Consider the following 24,000-nt stretch of genomic DNA (forward strand, 5'->3'; position numbering starts at 1 on the left):
TGACTTTCTTTCTTCACCAGAACACATTAGAAAAATATCTCAGCTCAGCAGGTCCTTAAAATGCAAGTGGATGGTGATCAGACTTTTGAAGCTCCAAATCTCACAGACAGTCATCATAAACGTCATCCATACGACTCCAGCGGTTAAATAAATGTCTTCTAATTTTTTGGTGTGAAAAAGATCAATATTTATGTACTTTTTTTTTAAAGTCTAAATCATGCTTCCCTTCTGCAGCGGTATGCGCGTGTGACGTAATCGTGTTGGCATGTTCACACGAGAACTGACGCACGTGTGACACACCCAGAAGAGCAGCGCTGTTTACAAGCAGGTAGCAACACTGTATAGAAGCTTAGTTGATTTTGGGTTAGATCTATATTTGTATCTGTTTCTTTACTCACAATGGTGAGTTTGTGTACTTATCCTGGATGTCTCAACCGAGAGGAGAACTTGTGATTACGTCAGTAACGCGGCACTGCGAATACATCACACGAGAGACCGTGTGATCTCCACCCTCTCGTGAAGCTTAGCGGAAGCGTTGAATTATAGTTAAAAAGTGCTTAAATATTTATCCTTTTTCATGCCAAAAGCGATCGTATCACTTTAGAAGACATTAATTTAAACGCTGGAGTCATATGGATGACGTTTATAATGACTGTCTGTGATTTTTGGAGCTTCATAAATCTGATCACCATCCACTTGCATTTTAAGGACCGACTGAGCTGAGATATTTTTCTATTTTTCTTCAAATGTGTTCTGGTGAAGAAAGAAAGTCACACACATCTGGGATATCATGAGGGTGAGTAAACGATGAGAGAATTTTCATTTTTGGGTGAACTATCCCTTTAAATGAATCTTCAAATTCTGTCAAATAATGTCCAAAACTTGCTTAGAATCTTTAGAGTCTGTTTTCTCAAGAACAAGGTTTAATGTCAGCCTTCCTTTAAATAATTATATTTTGGCAACAGTTTGGGATAGAAACAAAAATAATATCAAAGCACAGACCTTTTGTACTTCAGTGAACAAATCTCAAAATGTGATTCTGGGTCAATGCGCCTCAAAATAATGGAGCAGATCACATATGTTAATGTGTCAATGTTATGGTGCAGTGTTTGGTGCTATTTTCATATTTATTATGTTTATTTTATATATTACAACGACTTGCGAGTTCAAGAGTCTTTTTGACCGACTCATTCAAAGAACCGGCTCATTAGAATAATTTGTTTGGTCGCGTAGTATGCTTTTTGTTTTAGTATACTGCGTTGTTTTTTCTCAAGGAATATTTAAAGAGCATGGAAATCCTGTTTTCTATGATATGTCCTCTTTTAATTAAAACTGCAGTATGAGAAAATGACAAGAGAAAGGAGAAGACAGCTTTCAGTTCTCTAGCTTAAGGCCTGTCTTTCTTTCTCACTCACACACACACACACACACACACACACAAAAACACAGAGAGAGAAGACAAATCCACAGGCCAACTGTAACATGCTACATGTTTTGGGATTTGTCTTGATATAGACAGTGGCGATGAAAAAAGGAAAAAGGACGAAAAGGAGACAGAGAAGGAGAGAGAGAAGGAGAGGAGGATGTGAAGATAAATGAGAGGAAATATTCCCCCAAAGACCGTCATCCGCTCCTGCTGGCACACACATGCAGGCACACACACACACACACACACACACACACAAACACACACAGTTGCAGAAACGCCAGTTTCATATTAATGCGCTTTCAGTCGGCAATAATTAAATCAGCCTCTGAGAGGAGCAGAGCAGAATTACCGGATTACCTGATATCCTTCTTATTTTATCTTTCTCCTTCATTCTCTCTCACTGTCTCTCGCTTATTCCCCCCCCCCCAACACCCCCCATACCTTCCCGTGTTCTCCATCTTCTGACAAACCGAGCCATCTTGAAAAGCGGCACTGTCCTCCCCCACCTGTCTTCTCGTTTGCTCTCTTATGTGGGATGCGGCGGAAGCCGATTAATGTGCCCCCCATTTGCATCAATCACATTTCTACAGACAGATCTGACAGCCGACTTAATTGTTTGCATGTCTGAGGGGGATGGCGAGAATAAGTACGAGCATGTGGCCGGCATTTGTTCTGTGAGAGGTTAAAACATTCTCTGTTTAAGCCCAGACGCACCTCGTTCTCCACCTGACCATCATCTCTCGCTCCGGCACACTTGTGGGCTGGTGATTTAGTGGGACAAAGTGTTAATTGCATTTAAAGCGGTAATGATAGCACTGTGAGAACCTGTCGAGGGATGCTCTCATTCGGAGCATTAATCAGTTCAAACAGGACTGAATTACTGGGGTTCTTGGTCTTTTAACTAAACTAAATACAATAAAATCACTTTAAAATGTATCCTATTTTTATTTTGGGATTTTTCATTCTATTAAAGAGGTATACTGCCCTACAAAAGCAAAACGTGGGTCGTGAAGTAAACTATAGCGGGGTAAGCTTCAATAGCGGTGAATGGGAGACCACAGCAAATGTTATTTTTGCGCTCCCATTTGCGGCAACAGCACAAGCAAAAATCCACTATTACGTTTTTACGACTTTCCAAAAGAGAAAAAAGAGAGAGCAGTGGATTACGGCAGTCATAAGAGAGAAAGATGCCAAACTTACTGTCACTACCTCAGAAGCTTAAAAATCCACTGCAAAAATGATGCCAAAAATGCCGCAGAAATTCAAAATGTGCTGGCAAAAAATGCCCTCTTAATGAATTCTTCTGTTTTTTATTTGTAACATCTGCAGGTTGGTCTTAATATTATATTGTAGTCCTTGTTATGCATAATATGGCATACAATATGAGTTGATGTTGAGTTGATCTTGAGGTAAGAGGTAATCAATTCTCAGTCTTGAGAATTCGTGTAACCAGGGGCGTAACTAGAGGGAGGGCAAGGTGGGCAGCTGCCCTAGGGCCAGGGTGCAACGGTCGACCAAAAGAAACCATAAAAATGACCGCGGGCCTGAAGGGGTGATGAAAAATGACCAAGACCCCCCAAGGAGGGGGCCCGACAGTTTCTTTGCACTGGGGCCCGCAAGAACCAAGTTACGCCATTGTGTATAACACTTTACAATATGGTTCTATTCATTAACATTAGTTAACATGAACAATGAACAATACTTTTAGTGCATTTATTATTCTTTGTAAAGGTTACAGTAATTTCTTCTCTACATTTACTTATAGAGCCTTTAATGAAAAAAATCGAAGTTAACATTAGTTATTATATTATAAACTAACACGAACTAACAATAAACAATAGAATTTTGATACATTAACATGAACAAAGATTAATAAATGCTGTGTTCAAGTGTTCATTGTTAGTTCATGATACTTAGCGCATTAACTAATGTAACAAATAAACTTTAATAAAAATAAACTTTACATTCTTATGCATTTATTCAAAGATTTTGTATTTAAGAATAGGGAGGTGAGAGTTAATTTTAAGTTAAACTAAATGGTTTGTTCCAATTAGCAAAGGCGGGAAAATTGTGTGTTTAAAACAGCCGCCACTAGGGGAGAGGGAAAAAGATGGACGACGAGTGTTTGAGCACATGGACAAGGTTGCTAACACTGCTTGAGCGCAATTTACTCCAGCCTCCATTGTTTAGGGAGGGGAGTAGATACCGTTCTTAGTACCAAAATCAGGCCTAACTTTTAGACTGTTTTTTTTTTTATTATTTATTTGTATGTAACCTTGCTTCTATGATCGCTTTTAAACACTATTTATTTGCACATTTTGCACCTCTGATGGAATAAACATCTTTTTGGAATGCCATTCCTGCTTCCTCAGTGTGATTCTCCTTGTGACTGCTCTGATCCCTATCACAAAGCCAGAGTTACAACAATCCAAAACTCCCTTCACGTGACACCTCTTGTTGGGTGGGTATATGGAGCTACAGGAGTGGAGAGCCATGAGGAACATCAACCGTTAATGAGAGAGTCGTCAGAAGATAACGCAGGGCCAAATAAAACCCAAAGCGGACAGAGCTAATTACAATCAGAAAAGATTTAGTGGAGCCATACACACTTCACAGTTTATACAGTGGAAGAGAAGAGGACGTTTAAGACCGTCAGGAAAGATGGAAGGAAAGCAGTGTTATTGTGCATGTGCGTTCACATGTGTGTTTATGTGAAGGGGGTGGAGAGTGAGACGACAGCAGTATTAACAAAGGCTTGGTTAATTGGTTGAGATTCATTAATGCAGCAGCTTTTCAATTCGCAGCCAAAACTGGGAGCGCTAAATCCTGGACGGTGTTTTCACATGCCGAACAATAAGATGGTAATTATGACAGGAGCAAGTCGGTGGCTTTCTTCAGCGCTGACTGCACCACAGAAAGAACAAGAGGGAGGGAGAAGATTTTTCCCATTTTATCAGACAGGTCTATACCAAGAGTACGGACAATTAGAAAAACAATACATATTGTAAAGGAACAGTTCACCCAAAAATGAAAATGACGTCATCTTTTACTTCCCTCGTGTCATTTTAAGCCTGTATGACTTTCGTTCTTCCATGGAACACAAAATAAGATACACATATGTCCACATATGTGTAAATGGTGAGTCGAACAGTTTAAAATAGTGGTTTTTAGAGACACAATGAACATCTGTGATTTATCAGACAATACTCAAACAGTAGAAAAGATTTGTGCTTTATCAGATGTCACTCATTGAGGATACTTCATCAGACAAGAAGAGTGGTCCCTGATGACATCGGTCTCCGATCTGCCGCCAACCACACAGTCTAAACTGGGAGTCGTGTTCAAAGCGTCCCCGTGTAACGTGCTGGCGTGTATGATTGTGCTTGAGTTTTGACTGAGCACTTTTCACACTGTAACAAAAAGCAACCCTTGCATCAGCATATGAAAGAGTGTGCGTGTGTGTTTTCTTACCACATGTGCTTAGTGAGGCCATTGCTCCGTGGTTTAGGCTTCTCTTGGCATTGGAGGCTGCTGTGGATGAGGAAGAGGATGAAGAGGAAGATGATGACGCAGAGGTGGTGGCGTGGACGGAGGCCGGGTTGGAGGAAGGCGAGGCCAGCCGTTCTCCAGACTCCATATCTGTCAACCACAATCCAATTGATAATTAGAGCAAGCTCAAACACACACACATACGGCCTGCCACTCTTCCTTTCACATCTCACTTGCCATGAACAATATTTCTATTTAACACCAGTCAGTCTCCTTCTCACACACACACACACACACACACACACACACGCACACACACTTCTGCTCACAAGACGTACCAACCCCGCGAGCATATTTCTACAAGACTACATATTAAAGTCCCTTTTGGGCAGAGGGTTTGTTCGGCTTGTCACGTTAACCATTCATTCACTGCTGAGACCCCCTTCAATAGTATAGAAATGAGACTGACACGGGCTCACAAACATTCATGCACACACAAAGTGAGCAGTGCTGATTTACAAGACTATTCACAGCCATTTTTACACAGCGTAAAACAAGCCTTCTTACACTTGATGTGCTTAACAGGCAAATTATGCCTTTGACTGTTTCTGTGGAGATTTCACAGTTTGGAGAGATGCATATTAAAGACAGACACACACACAAACCCAAAAGCGTTCTTCTCATTCACTCCCCAAACGCAATACCACACATACTTTCACATGAAAATATGATTAGCAGTGATTTGCATGTGATTTGAGTATTAAAAACCTTTATGAAAAGGATCCAACTCATGAACCGCTTATGATGGGCATATTTAACATTTGGAAATCTTGAGCTCGGCTCGAATACAAATCTTATAGTGAGCAGTGTAGAGCGGCGTGGCAAAACACACAGCTTTAATATTCTGTCATTATATATAACACTCGTGGCCTGTCCCCTGAGCAGCTCTCCTTCTTGTGTCTCTTTGCTACACACACAACACGTATACACGAACACACACACACTGATTAGATCTCAGAGATGGAAACATTCACGGAATATCAACTAACAGCTCTTACCCAGGAGCAATGCTGACGGACCAGCTAGCACACACACACACAAAGAAAGTGTCTGCATTTTGTCGTCAACAGAAGCAGAGGCCACAATCTGCCACTGTAGTTGTTTTCCTCCGCTTTTCTTTCTCTGCATCTGTCCTTCACTCCCTCGTCTTTCGGATCATCCCTCCATCTTGGTTTTCTAACTATTTTACCCTCTCTTGTACCTTGCCTTCCAAAGGTCAAAGGTCACCAGTTCATGACCCTGCCAGCTCAAGTTAATGGCAGGTTACTCTAAATGAATGCAAGTTTCTACACTAAATAACCTGCAAAGCACTGCTTCACAGAAAATAAAGGTTGAATTACATATTTGCGTTCTTTAAAAACATCATTTTTAAACACATCCTTCAGGATTCAAGGTGGGAACAGCGCACGTCATGTTCTCATCATGTTCACAAACACACTTTCTACACTCCAAAACGTGGTGGTAATAAGTGTTGCTAGATTTGCCTTTTTTACTTAACACACACAAACACATTGTTTACTTAGCAATCTAATCATTTGAGGACATACCATACACTTGTATTGTTCTTATAGTATATTATAAAGTGAATTATAATTACTACACACAAACCAAAACCTTACCCCTAAAAACGTATTGCATTTTCAGAATTGAAAATGAGGACATAATAGAGGTAGACCGATATATCGTTTTACCAAACTACTATTTTTGGAACAATCAGTTATCTGCAAAATTCCGGGTTCAATACAAGTTAAGCTCAATCGACAGAATTTGTAGCATAATGTTGATTACCACAAAAATTTATTTTAACTTGACCCTCCTTCCTTAAAAAAAGCAAAAATCTTGGTTACAGTGGATTCAGGGGCGGGTTTACGTTTTCTGAGGCCCCAAGCAACCGACCAACCCGGGGCCCCATTTCGAAAATGAAAACAAATGACATTAAATTGATATTAAATCATAATTCACATTCAAGTACATTCAAAATGTTTAATGAAATAAAAATCTAGTTAAAGATAATAATTAATGCATGTTTTCCAGTTTTTCCACAATATGGTCATAAAAAAGCAATATACATATATTTTTACAAAACATTATATATTTTTTATTTTTTTATTTTATTTTTTAATGAACAGGGAGCTCACTCAATAACATTTTGGAATTCAGTTGTTATTTATTATTATTACTATGACCCAACAATTATTTATTGTTGTCCAGTTTATCATTATAATATGATACAGCATTATTATTATTACTTTGAGGAATTATTGTATACAATATTGTATACAGTATTATATTTGCTGTCTTCTTTACTTTCACCTGGAGCTTATATTCTGACACAGCAGTGTATTTTTTTATTTTTTTTGTAAGCATCATATGCAACATTCGTAACAGTAAACATACAAGGCACGGCGACCCCTCAGCACACTTGAGCAGAAGGGGAAAAAAACATTACCGTTTATCAAGCGCTGAAAATTTGCTTGGTGCAGAACAATCTGGAATAATGTTAACCATTGTAACAGTCACCTCTTTGCAACCTGAACTTGTTCAGAAGGTTAAATCTTTGTGACACAAACTGTCTAAACGCAGCACAGGGAATGAAACATGCGTTAAAAAGTTATTTTTAAGTTGACACAGTGTCTAAAAAAGTGCCGGTCCTTCGTGAGACACTGAAGAAACAGTGAGACGTGGTGCAGCAGGTATGGACGTTTGTCCAGCGCGTTTACATTGGAAAACGATAAAAAAAACAGAGCAGACGCACGCAAAAACACGTTCGGTGTGAACGGCCCCTCATCCATTCTTGCGTATCTGTGAGAGAGAGAGAGCGCGTGGGCGAAACAAGTTCGGAAGGCGTGTATATATTTTTTTTTTATAAATTACAAACTCAAACTAAAAGTGAAACTGACCCGAACCCAGCGGACCTCTAACGTGAACCGCTCTGAGACCGCAGACAACAGCGTATTCACGTGTGTACCCAGAACAACACCCCTCAAGCGGTTTTTGCTGAGTTTTCCTACTGGGGCAGGGGCCCCCCGACGTTCAGGGCCACACGCAATTGCGTTGTGGTTAAAATCGCTACTGAATGGAAGTGAATTTTTTAACGTTAGCCACAAGACATAAACAATATGCATGTAAACATGATTTTAGTGTGATAAAATCACTTACTAAACTTTTCGATGTAAAGTTATAGCCAATTTTACAACTTCTTTGCCATGACGATGTAATGTCAACAAACCCGAAAACGACTGTAAAAAAATTACAATTTAAACAACTTTACAGCTCAAATAATACACAAGTTTTAATAGAAGAATTAATGTAAGTGCTTTTATAAAATTATAAACTTCACATTTCTGTGTTTAAACCCTTCCAAAAACTGGCCCCATTGACTTATATTGTAAGTGCCTCCATTTTCGCTTTTTTAAAAGAAAAGGAGGAATGAGTTGAAATACATTTTAGTGGTAATTAACATTATGCCACAAATGTTGTTGATTGAGCTCAACTTGTATTGAACCCGGAATATTCCTTTAATTGGTAAATTCTTAAATACAGAAGATTGTAACGGAGCCAAGTCTCCATCATTTCAAAATAAGTATGTGTTTTTCGGGCTTGTTAATAGTTAAAAATATTGTTGCCCATCCAGTCTCTTCTTCCACAGACATACACACTCCTCTGTGACTAAGGTCTAATGGCACAAAGATGCTGGAAAAAGATGTTATTTTTATAGGATGTAAAACCACGTGTTTCACATGAACGAGAGAGAGAGAATGAGGGAGGTTTTGCATTTGTCTACCTCTCTCCAGCTAGTCACTTAGCTTGATTACCTTAAACATCAACAGTAACAGACGAGGGCCTAAAAATAATTCATAACAACAACCGTGATTACCACAATAATGGTATGCCAGGGTATTTAAGGATTCAATCCTGACTTAATTATCAGAAATTAAAACAGCTTTAGCATCAGAATTAGTCTGATTTGATAGCTAATTAGCCATCTTCCACTGTGGCACTGGAAGGCAGGCATCGTAATCTCCGTGAGCTGCGTAATTAATTTGACTTGGTGCACGCGGCCAATGAGATTGCCGGAAAAACAGCTGGTCCCAGATCCCGCGAATGAGTGAATCATATGCTTATGCTTTGTGGGATACGTTTATTGCATGCAATATGGACGAAACTTCTGGCTCTCATGTCAGCCAAAAGAAACGGCCTTGATGCTTGCGAATGTGAAGTCCTTCCAGAGAGAGACACTACACAGAGATTAATTTACCCTGAAAATCAATCACACACTCCTGAAGCAGTGGAATATACTGCTGAGGTTACAGTGTTTTGGAGAGTTTTTAAGTAATTGTGTGAGTGTGTTTTTGAGTGTGTGTACAAAATAAAAACAGAGAGAGAGAGAGAGACGGGATATAGGGTGTGTGTGTGCGTGTGTGTGTGTGTGTGTCTACGTAGCCTACATGCTTAGCTATAGTTTGGGACAAACTAGTGCCCGAAAGTGAGCTAAATCTGACAAATCCTCCTTTTGGAGACATCCAGGGACATTCTCATTTGTAAAAGCAATTCAAACCATGTAATTAACTAGAGCTGTCAATCGATTAATTGAATGAATCGCAACTAATCGCATATTATCAGTACTTGCTGAGAATGGCCGGCAAAATACCAAAAAATATAATAAAATAAATATAATCATTTCAGATAATTCAAATACATAACATTGTGGCAGATGAGTAAACCATTGATTCGACAATACAAAGAGAGTCTTTAGAAGTCAATATACTGTTTGTTTTATTTCCATTGTCTTTCATTGAACATAAAGCCATCACTGTCCTACTCTAAACAGCAATGCATTTTCAATTGAGTTCATCAATCTCTCACAGGATGCCTTTCATCTGCGCTATTTAAATGCTTGTCTATGTATACATACGTCAGACGAACTCTCTTGGGGCGTCTCACTTTGGTTGCGTCATGTTTCAGCATCTTGCACCATAAATGTTGCATATTAGGATGCTGTGTCAAGTTAAAAGTAGATTGAACATTTGAAAAATGGATCTCAAGATCCCTGCATTCTATCGTGCTCCGTCCAGATGTCTTTGAACGCAGAAGCGCGTCATCTGTGAAAGGCACCTTCTTCATTCTGTGCTCCCTACTCTTGTTGGTTTGAGGAGCTGCACTCTTTCTTGGCTGTGCTGACTGCCCCCTGCTGACTGCAGAACGCAAAAACAGCAAAACTTCATATTCGGAATTTATGTATGGGTCAGGGGGCATGATTATAAATAACAGCCCTATAAATAGTTACTTACAAGTTTTCCTTAGGCTTAGGGTTTGTTTTAGGGCTAGTCTATAGTAATTATAATCAGCTTTATTAAAAAACAATACAAGTCTAAGGGATGTCCCCATTTAGATAGCTAAGTAAACGTGTGTGTGCATGTATATCTACTTAGCTATGGTATGGGGACAAATGAGTACCCAGAAGTGAGCTGAATTGGACAAAACCTCCCTTTGGGGATGTGCTCATTTGGCAAAATGATGGTAATGTTTTCTTTAACTTCTAAAAATGCAAAAAGTTTTATGGTTTGATTTAAGGTGTGGGTTATGGTGTGCGTGTGTGTGTGTGTGTGTGTGTGTGTGTGTGTGTGTGTGTGTGTGTGTACGCACGTGACACTTGCTTCTCCTTGTTACGGCCCGTGGTAACAGATGGCCAATGCTAGCCACGCTAATCTGCCAACAGAGTCATCAGCATGGATCAGTGCTAATCAGAGCGCGCCAGCAACCACACTGATACAAAGACTCCATTTTCTACAACCAGCACACGCTCGACACACACCCACTGATGCGCCCGCAGGCCTGCCAACTTCCCAGTGACCTGCGACAGGGGAACAGCGACCTTTGACCTTTTATTACTGCCATTTCCCTGTTATATCAGACAGCAGCGGCATTCATGCTTGTTCCTACAAGCTGCATAAGGTAAGAACACACGAGCACCTGTAAGATGCAGAATTTATGCTCTTTTTACATGCATACGCAAATGATCTGAAATGAATAAATGCAGGGTGTGAGATTCTAGTTAACGAGTGCCCAAATACATCAATCTCCCCTGGCCCTTGTGACTCATCGATTGGCCGCAGCGCTACTACGCTATTGGCTGGAGCAGCTCTCCTGAAGCGTGAGATGGCTTTGCCTGTCGCAAGACACGGTTGCTTGGTGACACTGGCAGTCACACCACCGTCAGCGTCCCAGGATACACGGAAAGAGAGAGAGGGAGAGCATGTCCAGCAACGTGTTAGAAACACCAGTCTCTAAATCAGGGAGGGGAGGGCGGATGGCTACTGGCAAGAAGAAATTATATGTGGGCAGTGGCCTTTACAAAGAGGTGTGGGATTCACCTTGCTTTCTTCAGCCATCTCAACTGTGAGTGAGAAGGTATTAGATTTTACATATGCTCTGCAACATGGATGAATAATCTAGAGCGCTTTACAAAAAAGCAGGCCAGCAGGGTCAAACTAATAAATCGATTTCCAAGCACATTTTTCTCCATGGCTCTGTGCACCCGAGTCTCTTCGATCGTGAGCCAAACCATCCAGCAGCACTGATCATGTCAGTACCCCGATTTCCACCGTGACAAACGTCACTCTTGTACTACACGAAATGGCGAAATCCAAAGAAATAAACGATGGGAAAGTTAATGTCGTAATTTTTGTATGTGTCTTTGCGTGTTATGAGTAACCAGAAACCAGCAGCTCAACCCACACCCAAACAAAGGGCCCATGGCAGATGGTAGAAAGCTGCATGCTGGGATACCTCGGCCTCTCGTCTATGAGCTGTTCTGTGGTCCAATGAGTAGTTACCAGATCTGCTTCCACAGCAACACAGATTAGCAGAAATACCAAGCGGATCGTCTGCCCCTACAATGCCACACAAACAATGTGAAGTGAGACCTGATAGACACGCACATGCAAGTTTCTCTGTCCAACAAGGGCATGTCCTGTCCTCTTCTCAGTCCAAAGTCTAAGTGTGAATCTAAGTATGTAATAGAGGAAGAATGAATGTTTTGCAACTTCATAAGCAAAGAACGTTCTTGTAGTGTGAAATGGCGTTTGCATGTGAATGCTTTTGTCCTGATCTCATGATCTCTGCACTTAAAGTCAACTGGAGAGTATCACACACACATTCATTAGGCTGGCTGGTGCTGACACACACACACACACACACACACAAGAAGCCATTAGTCATGCACAGACAGAGTAGCTGTAGTATGTAGAAAAGCATTTAGCAGCCATACAATCCCAGGATAAACGGAAACAGACTCAGCAGTCTGTTACCAAATGATGAGAACATTTAATATTATAACAGAAAAGATTCTTGCAATTAAGAAATGTATTATTTTAACTGCAATTAATCAAAGATATTTTATTCTTTCATCCATTTTTATAAAATACCACTAATTACAACAAAACTCAAAAAGTGTGTCTTTAACTACACATTGTCATATCAACATCCAACCAATAATTACTCTGAATTCTTGCTTAATTTAAAGGTGCACACAGCAATTTTTTTCCTCCACAAAACGTTGTACTCCTAAAGAAATAAATAGTCATTTTGTAACAAATGTATAAAATCATGAGCACTCACATGAAATAAAGACTCCAGTCATATCAGTGACCTTTTAAAAGCTGTTTTATTCTACATGGAGAGGGTCCCCTCATGGAGGCTGCCATGTTAGAATCACATGACCAGCTGAATACTGCTCACTGAATCTCTGTAACCAACCTGCTATTGAACACTTTCACTCATGGATTAAATTAATCATGGCTGATTGTGAAGTGTGAACAGTGAATAACTGAAAACAACTGTGTTTGAATAATGCTGCATCCAGTCCTCCAGGTCTCGGTGTAAGTCCAAGACGACATAAACACAAAAATTACTATAAGTGCACCTCTCAGTCAGACATGTTGAAATGAATGACTAGTGGTTCTGTTAGCTTTTGATTCACTTAAAAGAATGGGCCGATAATAGTTTATTGTCCCATGCAGATTCAAAAGAATCACCTCATAAGAGACATTCCTTCTGGAATTGTGCTACACTGATTGCGCTGAATATTTCAAGCAGTAGGTTCAAATGAACCGGTTCATAAGAAGTTTTCGTTCGGGAATCAATCAATTATAGTAAAAAATTAAATCGGTCAATTCCCTATCCAGTTCCTAACTTTTCTACACATTGCTTCATCTCTTTCCGCTGTAATATCAAAAAAGTGTCAAAAATAGATAAATAAAACGTTTTGATTTATTTAACATTCATTCCAGTTTACGAAAAACCCACAACAATTTACTATATATTAGTTAACAATAGGGATGGGACAATATGTTATCTCACGATTCGGTTCGATATACGATATGAGGTTTACGATTCGATTGTTCATTGTTTGTTTATGTTACCTAATGCATTAACTAATGTTAACGAATGGAACCTTATTGTTGTGTTACAAATAAATAAATAAATATATATATATATATATATATCTGCAGTCTGCAAAAAAATGAAAGATTCATGTTAATTTTGAGTCGTTTCCTCTTTATTTCAAGAAAGCATGACCTATGTTACAAAACATGAGTTCGACACAAAGATAATAGGTAGGCTGACCGTCAATGAGAAGTGTGAGCTGATTGGTTCATTCAGGAGCGTAAAGGGTCTCACCAGATTCGCCGCCATTCTCTGACCTCCATAAATCCCAGCGGGACCATTGCGGATCATTACATGTTTAGCTTGCCACGGCAGACTCAGTGTGTGGGTGTAAGAGACAGTGAGAGTAAGCTTGTGCTTGAATAAGTGTGTGTGCTGGTGTCTTACACCCCAAGCAACGCAATCTGACAAAGCTAGTTTCTACGAAAACTACTCTAGTTCTCAACTACAATCTAGTCTTGTCACGTCGTCAGATTGAAAGACAAGAAAGGAGTGTGTGTGTGTGTGTGTGTGTGTGTGTGTGTGTGAGTGAGAGATATTCTGTCCTTTACTAAAGCCCATTTCTTATTCACTCTAGAGGCAGTGTATCCAGCAAAAAACTGATATATTTAGACACTCTATTACAGAGAGAGCTGTGTGTGTGTGTGACATGCTCAATGTCCCTGTGCAATCTTCATTAACATCCATACAAACACATACTGCAAATCCACAAATACTCTCTCTCTCTCTCTCTCTCTCTCTCTCTCTCTCTCTCTCTCTCTCACACACACACACACACACACACGCACAGCATGTTACACATGTTCCAACTAAGACACTTTAGTGGCTGAAAAGATGCATTCAAACTCACATGCAAACACCAACAGACACACATACATACTGTATACTTTCACATTACACACACACACACACACAAAACAAACAGAAACAATTACACAACATACTCACTTTCATCATTTCAGTTTTCCTTCCATCAACACACACCGATCTATATCTGTATTACCATCATAAACATGATTTACAGCTTTGCAAAAAAGAGGAACACACATCCTGCCCTCCACCCAACTCTTGTGTGTGCGTTTACATTGACAAAAGCATAAACCTGATGAGAAAATCCATCTCCAGTTTCAGATCGGACAGAGCAGAAATACCTTCTATTGATCACGGCAAAAAAAAAAACTAAGCTAAGAAAACAGCCATGACTGGCGAGACAGGCGTGCGGTTCCGCACCACTCTCCCCGTAGACTCTGTAACGTGTGTGTGTGTGTGTGTGTGTGTGTGTGTGTGTGTTTGTAGTGTGAGAAAGAGTGTGTGCTTGACAGTGTTTTAAACATTTTCAATGGAGTAAAATCAGCGTGTCAGTGCAATAACACAAGAGTCATCATATTTCTACATGGAAAGGGTGATGGAAGTACCATTTCAAATAAACGTGTGCGAGAAGGAGAGAGAGGAGTAAAAAGAGGCAGCGAGTGAGTACAGAGAGCAAATGAGAAAAGGCAGCAATTAGTAAGTTAAAGATAGGTTCTTTGAATAACTGTGCATTATTCATTGTGGGGTTATGATGATAACTGTGAAATTAGAGATTCATTTTCAACTAAACAGACAGAGAGAGAGAGAGAAAGAGAGAGAGAGAGAGAGAGAGAGATGAAAACAGAGTTTGGGGTGATGTGATAATGTGTCAGTCCCATTAAACAAAAGCCTTGTTTACACCTGGTATTACGAAACTAAAGACAGGGTCTACAGCGATGAGAAATTTGTCAACTTCAACCACATTCAGGGGTGGTCAAATGTGGTCGAAAGCATATGTGACTACATTAGGCTTGTATTGTAAACGCTTATCCGTACCCCTGCTCACCTGTCAATCAACCAGTGTGCTAAAACAAGAGTTTAAAATTTTGGCTGTTATGCACATTTTTGAAAAAAATAATAATAAAAAAAATCATAATAATCCTCTGATCGGAAAACGTAAAAAAAAAAAAAATAAAAAAAATAAAAATAAAAAATACTGTGGAAAGCAATAGTTCACCCAAAAATGAAAATTCTTTCATCATGTACTCATCCTCATGACATCACAGATGTGCATGACTTTTTTCTTCTGCAAAACACAAATTATGATTTTTAGAAGTAGGCTATATCTCAGCTCTGTAGGTCCATACAATGCAAGTGAATGGTGGCCAGAACTTTGAAGCTCCAAAAAGCACATAAAGGCAGCATAAAAGTAATCCATAAGACTCCACTGGTTAAATCCACATCTTCAGAAGTGATATGAAAGGTGTGGGTGAGAAACAGAACAATATTTAAGTCCTCTTTACTATAAATCTCCACCTTTGACCAGCCTCGACCAGTAGGTGGCGATATGAAAGAAGAATGTGAATCGCCAAAAAACAAGAAGAAAAGAATATGGAAGTGAAAGTAAAAGTGGAGTTTTATAGTAAAAAAGGACAAATATTTATCTGTTTCTCACCCACACCTATCATATCACTTCTGAAGATCTTGATTTAACCACTGGAGTCGTATGGGTTACTTGTATGCTGCCTTTATGTGCTTTTTGGAGCTTCAAAGTTCTTGCCGCCATTCACTTGCATTGTATGGACCTACAGAGCTGAAATATTCTTCTAAAAATCTTTGTGTTTTGCAGAAGAAAAAGTCATACACATCTGGGATGGCATGAGGGTGAGTAAATGATGAGAAAATGTTCATTTTAATTCAGTTTGACATAGTTAATACAGGTATTCCACTAAAATGAAGAAGAATTATGTTAGAAACATCATGCTTCCTCTTTTATATTAAATAACAGAATAAAGTATAATTGAGAGAATTGTTTTTCATTGCACTTTATTATCACATGATTGTAGCGAGTGATGTATGTCTATGAATAATACTCCAGAAAAGTATTTGACAAATTGACTATTCATTAAGTCAAAGTTTACCTTATGTAAACAACTCACCACAGAGCGTGCCGCACTACCGATTTAACGTGTGCAATTGCGATGAAACGGGTGAAAAATCTCGCAAATCTCCATTACCAGAATCATGCGGTTTACGTTATCATGAATGATGCCAAAAATGTGTAATTGTAAGTTTCTGAACAATGTGTTAAAGTAGAAATGCTACTGGAACTGTTACTCACCATGCTCAGACACATTCGGACTGATCATGAAGTTAAAATAGCTATGGAACAAGTGCAACTAAGTAGTGGTCGACCGATATATCGCAATATTCTGACTTTTTTAAATTATCGTCATTGGCCGATAAATTTTCCCCTTTCTGATTTGTTTCTTGAGGGCACTGAGAATCGCCTGCTTGCATGTGAAGGGACCGAGACATGTAAACGACCAGTCGTTTTCTTGTTACGTGCCATCGTGTTACTACAATAATTGACCGGTGTGCAACACAGTGTCATTTAAACAGTCCTCATATCAGAGCCGCGGCAGACACATTTGAGCTCAAAATGTTAAAGTGCTCATCTGTTTCATTTTCCCTCTCTCTCTCCTAAACAGTTCCCTGTAACATTTAACTGTCTTGTCTAATGATAAAAAGGCAAATATCAATAAAACTAATATCATATACCATCTGCAAATATGCACATATCTCATTTAAACAGATGTAATAAACCAACATCACACAACTTCAGCAGATCCAGCGTCCTGAGCAGCACTCATTTATTTACCTCTAAAGCACATATTCTATCAGCCTCTCCTCAGCAGTTCCCTGTAACTTTTAATTTTCTTTTCTAATGATAAAAGGCAAATATCAATAAAACCATGTTATATACCGTCTCTCGTTTAAAAAGATGTCATTCACGAACCTCACGAAAATTATGCATTTTCTTCCTGTCGAGCACTCATCTAATATTCCCCTTATTCAAGCATGTATTCTATCAGCCAGAATCAAAACTTTAGGATCAGGATCAAAAGTTCCTCTGATTCACAAATCATGATGGTCAGTGGTCACAATTCAAGCAGGCGATCCAGGCTGTTTAAACTGTCTAATCTAATATCGAGTTGATTGGCAGGCAATGTCTGTATCTAAAAGGTGATTGGCTCTTTTAATTGTAAGGCGTTCTATCTACGTCCGTTGGGCGTGAGAGCTTTTTGGTTGAGCGTTCCAGTTTCTCCCATTCATTTTAATAGAAGTGGCCCGTCTCTGCTAAATAATATCTAGTGCAACTTCAAAGTAAAAGCGCTTCACATGTGCTATGAGTAAATGTCTTATTCACTATGCACTGTATGTACAATTGGTTTGATTCTGTATTTTTTTAGAAAATGTGATTGCTAATGTGTAAATCCATGGTTGCTGGACTACTGTGTGTACTGTTATTTCCTTCTTCCTAATATATTAATTTCTTCATGTGCAAATAAATCACTAAAATTTGATGACTAAACAGAAATCAGAATAAACTGCTATCTACCATTTAAAATATAATATTCTTTTTTTAGATTATTTTAAACAAAGTTTTGTGAGAAATTGAGTCAATATAGTGCTAAATGAGAGTTTATTATTTTTTTTTAGTAATTTTATGTTTATGTTATTTACTATATTAAATTGTGTAACATATTGCCAATATATCGGCCACCCTGCACTCTGGATATCAGCATCGGCCATTAAAAAACCCATTTCAGTCGACCACAACAACTAAGGTCATGTGATCCACCACTAGTTGGCACAGGCCTAAAGCATCAACTGGTGTTGTACCTAATCGATTGGTCAACCAGTCGGTGCAACCACTAGTCTAGAGATCAAAATCACCAAACACAGACAACCATTTTATGAGACATTTCACATTATTGAAAACCGGTTCAACTGTTTGTGTCAAGGGAGTGTTTGTGTGTATGTATATGTTTGAATGGAGGACTATAGTCTCTGACTTAGAATTAAACAATAACTCAAAATGACGTGAACAATTTAATATATTTTCCTTCTCAGTCCTGTTCTCACTCTGTTTTTTCCACCCTCTCTCTCTAGCCTCCAGGCTTCATCCAGACTCATCAAACCGTCTGCCTAATTTTAGCTTAAAACGCACACCGAAGTTTCATCCTCGGCTCTGTGCATCACAACCCAGTCATATGATCCTCTAATTCAGCCGTGACCTCCTCAGACAGACCCGTCTGAAAACAGCCCACATCTGCTTCCTGCCGCCCATCTCGGAGTCTGTGCCTCCTCTACTGTACCGGCAGCCTTCCAGAGAATTCTCTAAGTGCCAGGATGAACACATGGCGACAACCGCAACAATATTTCAAGGCGATTACGATTACCCAGCGCTCTGGCGACAAACAGGCGTCGGATTACACTGTTACTGTTGCACTCTTGATCCTGCTCTTTAAAACAAAGGTGGGTTAAGCCATGAAAACCGTGTGGAATTCCACACACATGTACGAATACACAAATAAGCGGAACCTGCAACTAATCTGGGAGGACCAGCTGGAATCAGTGGGTCTGCCGTATGTTGTCAATCACCCGTTGTGTGGGCGGAGTCAGTCTCAGGGGTCAGGGCGGATGCAGTCAGGATTTATGAGGGAATGATGACATTGTCAAGGACTGCAGGAAGGCGGGTGGGCTGAGAGGCGTCAAGGCCGAGAGACGGTGGATACAAAACACAGAGACTGATATGCAGACTGTCCCAGGCCCTGGATTACACCGCAGCCCACCCGTTTGCATCAGTCTCCCTCCCTCCCGAGAAAGAGAGAGAAGCTGACAGGGAAGAAGGAAAGTGCAAAGAGGAGCAAGAGGGGGTGGAACGGTGAGAAACATTGTGAGAGCAGATGAGAATAGACGCTTGTGTGATTTTTCTGCCACCTGTAGGGCTACTGAAAAGGTTCGAGAGGGACAGGAGGAGCGAGGTGAGGTAAAGATGGCACTGGCCCAAATCCTTCACTCCAGCTCAACCCTGACACACACACTAGCTGTTTCAAAACCTTATAGGCTACCTACCTAGACAGCATTTTAAGGCACTATATGTGCACGCACTTCTGATGCGAAGGCCGTTTCAAAATGTAGGCAGCATAATTATGATTTCGTTTTTCGCTATATTCTCAGGCAGTATCGTATGGAGAACAAACTCACTGACAAAATTCATCCATTATTGGATGACAACTCAAGTAATTGTTTATAAACAGTCCATTAAATACAGAAAAGTATAGATTAAAAAACGTTATGTCTACGTATTTTTAAGTTTATTCAAGTATTCTACGTATTTGTTTCCTTTAATTCAGTGAATGTCATTTAGATGTATTTTTAAAAGATGATTTTGTCCTCTTTATTGTTAGCAAGCACGTTTAATACAACCTTTTAACTCAGGGCACAAGCTGAATAGTCGGTTAAGAGCTAATGATTAATTGTTGCAATAATCGCCCGAATAGTCAAATAATCATTCGAATAAACGTTAGATTAGTCGATTATCAAAATAATCGTTAGTTGCAGCCCTACTCAAGTATGCGTATGCGCATTAGCTATACAAGCCAGGAAAATTTCGTTTTTTAGCATAATCTGAGGTAAAGAAGCACAAGTTATGATACCAGTGTAGTCAGATTTTACTGCTGATTTGAAATATGTTCTTTGATCGTAATCTTGACCAACCATTTTGGAGACTTCGGTCTTTCTCCATTCAAGTAGATAGGAGCTGGCATGCTGCTTGTTTACATAGAAAAATAGCTCCCCGGGAGCGTTCCAAAGATGGCCGCCGAGTGAACTGACTTGCTAAAAAGACTTTGCCGTAGCATAACGAATGGAACAGAATGCAGGTGTATCAAGATGCGTTTTTTTTTTAAAGTTCTTCTAACCTTAAAAAGATGCAATGCAACAGTCAAAGACGTCTGTCTATCACGTTTACATTAAAAGACAGCGCAGAAGGATGCAACTACATGTTTGGTGTCAACAGCCCATTAGAAGGTAGCTGACAGCAGACAGCAAGGCACTGACTAGGCTTTGGAAAAGAGCAACTGTGTCCTGTTACTGCTGCGTCCCATCTAACTGCAGTAGTGAAGATGTGCTGATGCTGATGGAGAGATCGCTGTAAACGAGTTGGTCTAAGAGTCCAGATAGAGAGATCATATTAAAAGTGTAGTTGTGAGCTGGAGGTGTAGCAACCTAACAGTGTATTTGTGTGTAATGAGCTCAAGTACTGTTGTCCTGGCTAAATAAAGCCTGCAGGCACCATTCTCTCTCCCCCTCTCTATCGCTTTCTGTCTGACTTTCCATCCACCGCTCCCCTTCCACCTAAAATGCTGTCTTTGCTTTTCCTTGTTCTTTTTAGAACAGCACTTCTTTCTTTAGTTAACATAATGGCATAATTAGGCATTCATTTAAAGAGACAGTCTTCATTTAGCTTTATGAATTCTCAGTTTCTCAGAACGCCTTCCGCATGGCTCATTCCTCCCCAAATGAAAGCCAGTTACGTAAAGTTTATGTGGCTTCGTTAGCCACATATAGGCAAAACCGTGCATCACTCTCTGATGAAGACATTCATGGCACCATAATGTGTGTGTGTGTGTGTGTGTGTGTGTGTGTGTGGGCAGGTTTAAGTGGTTTACGAAGACATTTTTGTAGGTTACAAACTGGTAATTACAAGGGTATTATGCTATAAATGTGGTTTATGAGGACATTTCTAGTGTCCCCATAATTCAAATCACTTAAACACACTAAACAATGTTTTGTTGAAAATGTAAAAATGCAGAGAGTTTTTTGTGAGGGTTAGGTTTAGGGGTAGGGTTAGGGTTAGGGGATAGAATCTATAGTTCATACAGTATAAAAATCATTATGTCTATGGAGAGTCCTCATAATGTTAGCTGCACCAACGTGTGTGTGTGTGTGTGTGTGTGTGTGTGTGTGTGTGTGTTTATGCGCAAGTGTGTGTGAAGTTACAAAGAAACCCATGGTGCATCTAATGAGATGAATACATATTTGTTTACTTTTATTCAGCTTAGAGGAAATGGACTGAACTCTTGTAGAGCTCGGTGTAAATATGTTTTAATCAAGGTCGCTGCAGTGCGCACAAGCCATTCCTATAACTTATCCAGTAGGTCAAAGGTCACTGACAGCAAGCCTGTCGTTGTGCCAAGAGGGAGAGCCTGAATCAGATTGGCTGCCTCATCGTCAGCCTGCAACAATGACCTGCTGCCTCAAAACCTGCTTCATCTCGAGCGATTTGTCCTGGACACAGATTCTGGTTATTTTTTATCCAAGGCAGAGGAAATCTATCAGTGACATTATGCTTTCAAGGCACAGGATCAGTGAAAAGCACCCCAGCGTGTGGACACACACGCGCACACACACACGCAGCAGGTGAGCAGCCAGCTGTCATATCCTCATGCCTTGTCCAGGGAACATCGCTCTGACATTTCAGGAGCGGCAGAGACAGCCGAGCGGAGCTGTGTGAAATGGCGGCGTGAGCGTGATCTCCAGACACAAACACACATGCTGAATTCAGGGGTTTGAAATGGCGACTGGACTCCCATCTCTTCACAATCACTCAAACACACTCACATACACACTTATCCACCCACCCATACACACACTAACACACAGACTTCTCTAGATATTATCTCCCCTGATTAGCATAATCTAATCAATTTCACAAAATTGTCTTTTAATTACCAGGAGCTCCTCCAGTGTGAAACCCTCAGAGGGCCATGAAAGAGAGAGATCTCCAGGCTCCACTCACCACCAGTTCTCTCACACCTGCTCTCTGCCTGTACGTGTTCGTCTACGAAATGTTAACGCAAACAACGGCATTACCGTAACATCCTTTGACTTTTTTAATGATGGCTAAAAATACTCCTGGACTGATTTCAAATCTTGGGCTAAAAAGATTTTCTACTTTAACACAATTTACGGCCGTTCAATCACTCTTTGTTTGTTTATGAGATTTTGAAGTGTTTACAGGCACAGACTAATGACTAAAAGTCAGGCTGTAAACACGCTCTTAATAAAACTAGCCTTGTGTAGCAGTGAGTAATCATGGCTGATCCTGTCAGTTTGCTTGTATGAGTGAGTGTGATTGTGTGTGTGTGTGTGTGTGTGTGTGTGTGCTTTGCCCGTGTAGAAAATGATAAACATTCAGTGACTCACAGCCCCCCACAATAACACACAGAGGTAAGACAACACAAAACACACACATACAGGCAAATGCGCAAAATCTAGGCCACAAATTTTGACAACACACTGCCCGCATCCACCTCATCCTCGAGTGAGAGCTAAAAACCACATTGCAGGATGACATGAAAGCTGTTTCTGCTCAAATACGAGAGAGATAATGAGTGAAGGTTAGCATCTGAACAAACTCAAGCGGAAATCCATCCGACTATCTCTCTCTCTCATGAGAGCCACTGTCCTCAGGGAGCTCAAACAGCAGGCCGCGTGACTCGGTTGTGAAGTTTATCACATGTAGCCTATTTCGTTATAAATCCACCAAATTCTGAAAGAGTGACACTTTAACTTGTAACCTTCAGCCTACATACATGCCGTCAATTTAGAGATTCATCAGCCACTGCTGAATTACAGAATTTATATTTAGAATTACAGTTTCATTTTTAACATTTTGCTAAGTTTATTGAGAGGAAATTAGAAAGAGGACAAGAAATGATGGGGAGTAGGGTTGTCATGATACCAAACCGAGTCGATACTAATACCAGAGAAATTTCACCGTTTGCAATACCAATTTTGATACCACATTAATGGATCACACTCTTATTTAAGATGAATTCATATTTCAGATGAATTCAGGTGCTGTAAGCGATTTTAGCAACGCCCCTCATTCCAAAACCCCACCCTCCAAAGATCATTTTGAGACCAAAACCGAGCAAAAGAGCAGCATTGTTTGTTCCTGTGGCTGTCAAATTCAACAGTGGCACAATAGCGCCCTCAACTCTCAAAGACTCAATGATCCGCTTCAAATACAACACCATGAAAATGAGCAAAATGATTGACATATATATATATATATATATATATATATATATATATATATATATATATATATATATATATATATATTCGCTAACAGCACCTTTAATATTAGTTAAATACACACTGTTTCAAATGTAAATAATACCTGTGTTAACATGATTTTTGTGCATTTACCAGCATTACAGCATTTACCAGATTACAGGGTTTAACACATTATGTCGTCATGACAACAAAGTTGTACAATTGGCTATAACTTTACACAGATAAGGTTAGTCAGCAGCTTTATCATACTAAAATCATGCTAACATGTATAGTGTTTACATGTTGTGGCTATATTTATGAAACTGGACCCATTCATTTTCATTGTAATTGCCTTACTGTAACAGCGATTTTATTTATTTTTAATTTTTTTTTACAAATTAGGGTTGAGATATATATAAAACATTCCTTTAAAGGTGACGGTATCCTTCAAAGGAATAATTCACCCAAAAATGCAAACCCAGGTGTGTTTGACTTTTTTCTGCGGAACACAAACGTTGATTTGGAAACGTTAATATCTCAGCTATATATGTCCATACAATGCAAGTGAATGGTGACCGAAACTTTAAAGCTCCAAAAGGCCCATAAACACATCATAAAAGTAATCCATACGACTCCAGTGTTTTAATCCA

At 39.7% G+C, this 24,000-nt stretch overlaps 1 protein-coding gene across 19 annotated transcripts in view; it reads right to left on the reverse strand.

Annotated features, from left to right (window-relative positions):
• LOC127449143 (bromodomain adjacent to zinc finger domain protein 2B-like) overlaps nt 1-24,000 on the reverse strand; it is a 113,254-nt gene that overhangs the window by 49,693 nt on the left and 39,561 nt on the right. For all 19 annotated transcript variants that reach the window (XM_051712372.1, XM_051712373.1, XM_051712366.1 and 16 more), the window contains one exon: nt 4,901-5,068. In XM_051712372.1, coding sequence (XP_051568332.1) covers nt 4,901-5,068 — 168 coding nt within the window. The remainder of the gene's footprint in view (nt 1-4,900; nt 5,069-24,000) is intronic.

Source organism: Myxocyprinus asiaticus, chromosome 12, assembly GCF_019703515.2.
Source record: "Myxocyprinus asiaticus isolate MX2 ecotype Aquarium Trade chromosome 12, UBuf_Myxa_2, whole genome shotgun sequence".
Classification (NCBI taxonomy): domain Eukaryota; kingdom Metazoa; phylum Chordata; class Actinopteri; order Cypriniformes; family Catostomidae; genus Myxocyprinus; species Myxocyprinus asiaticus.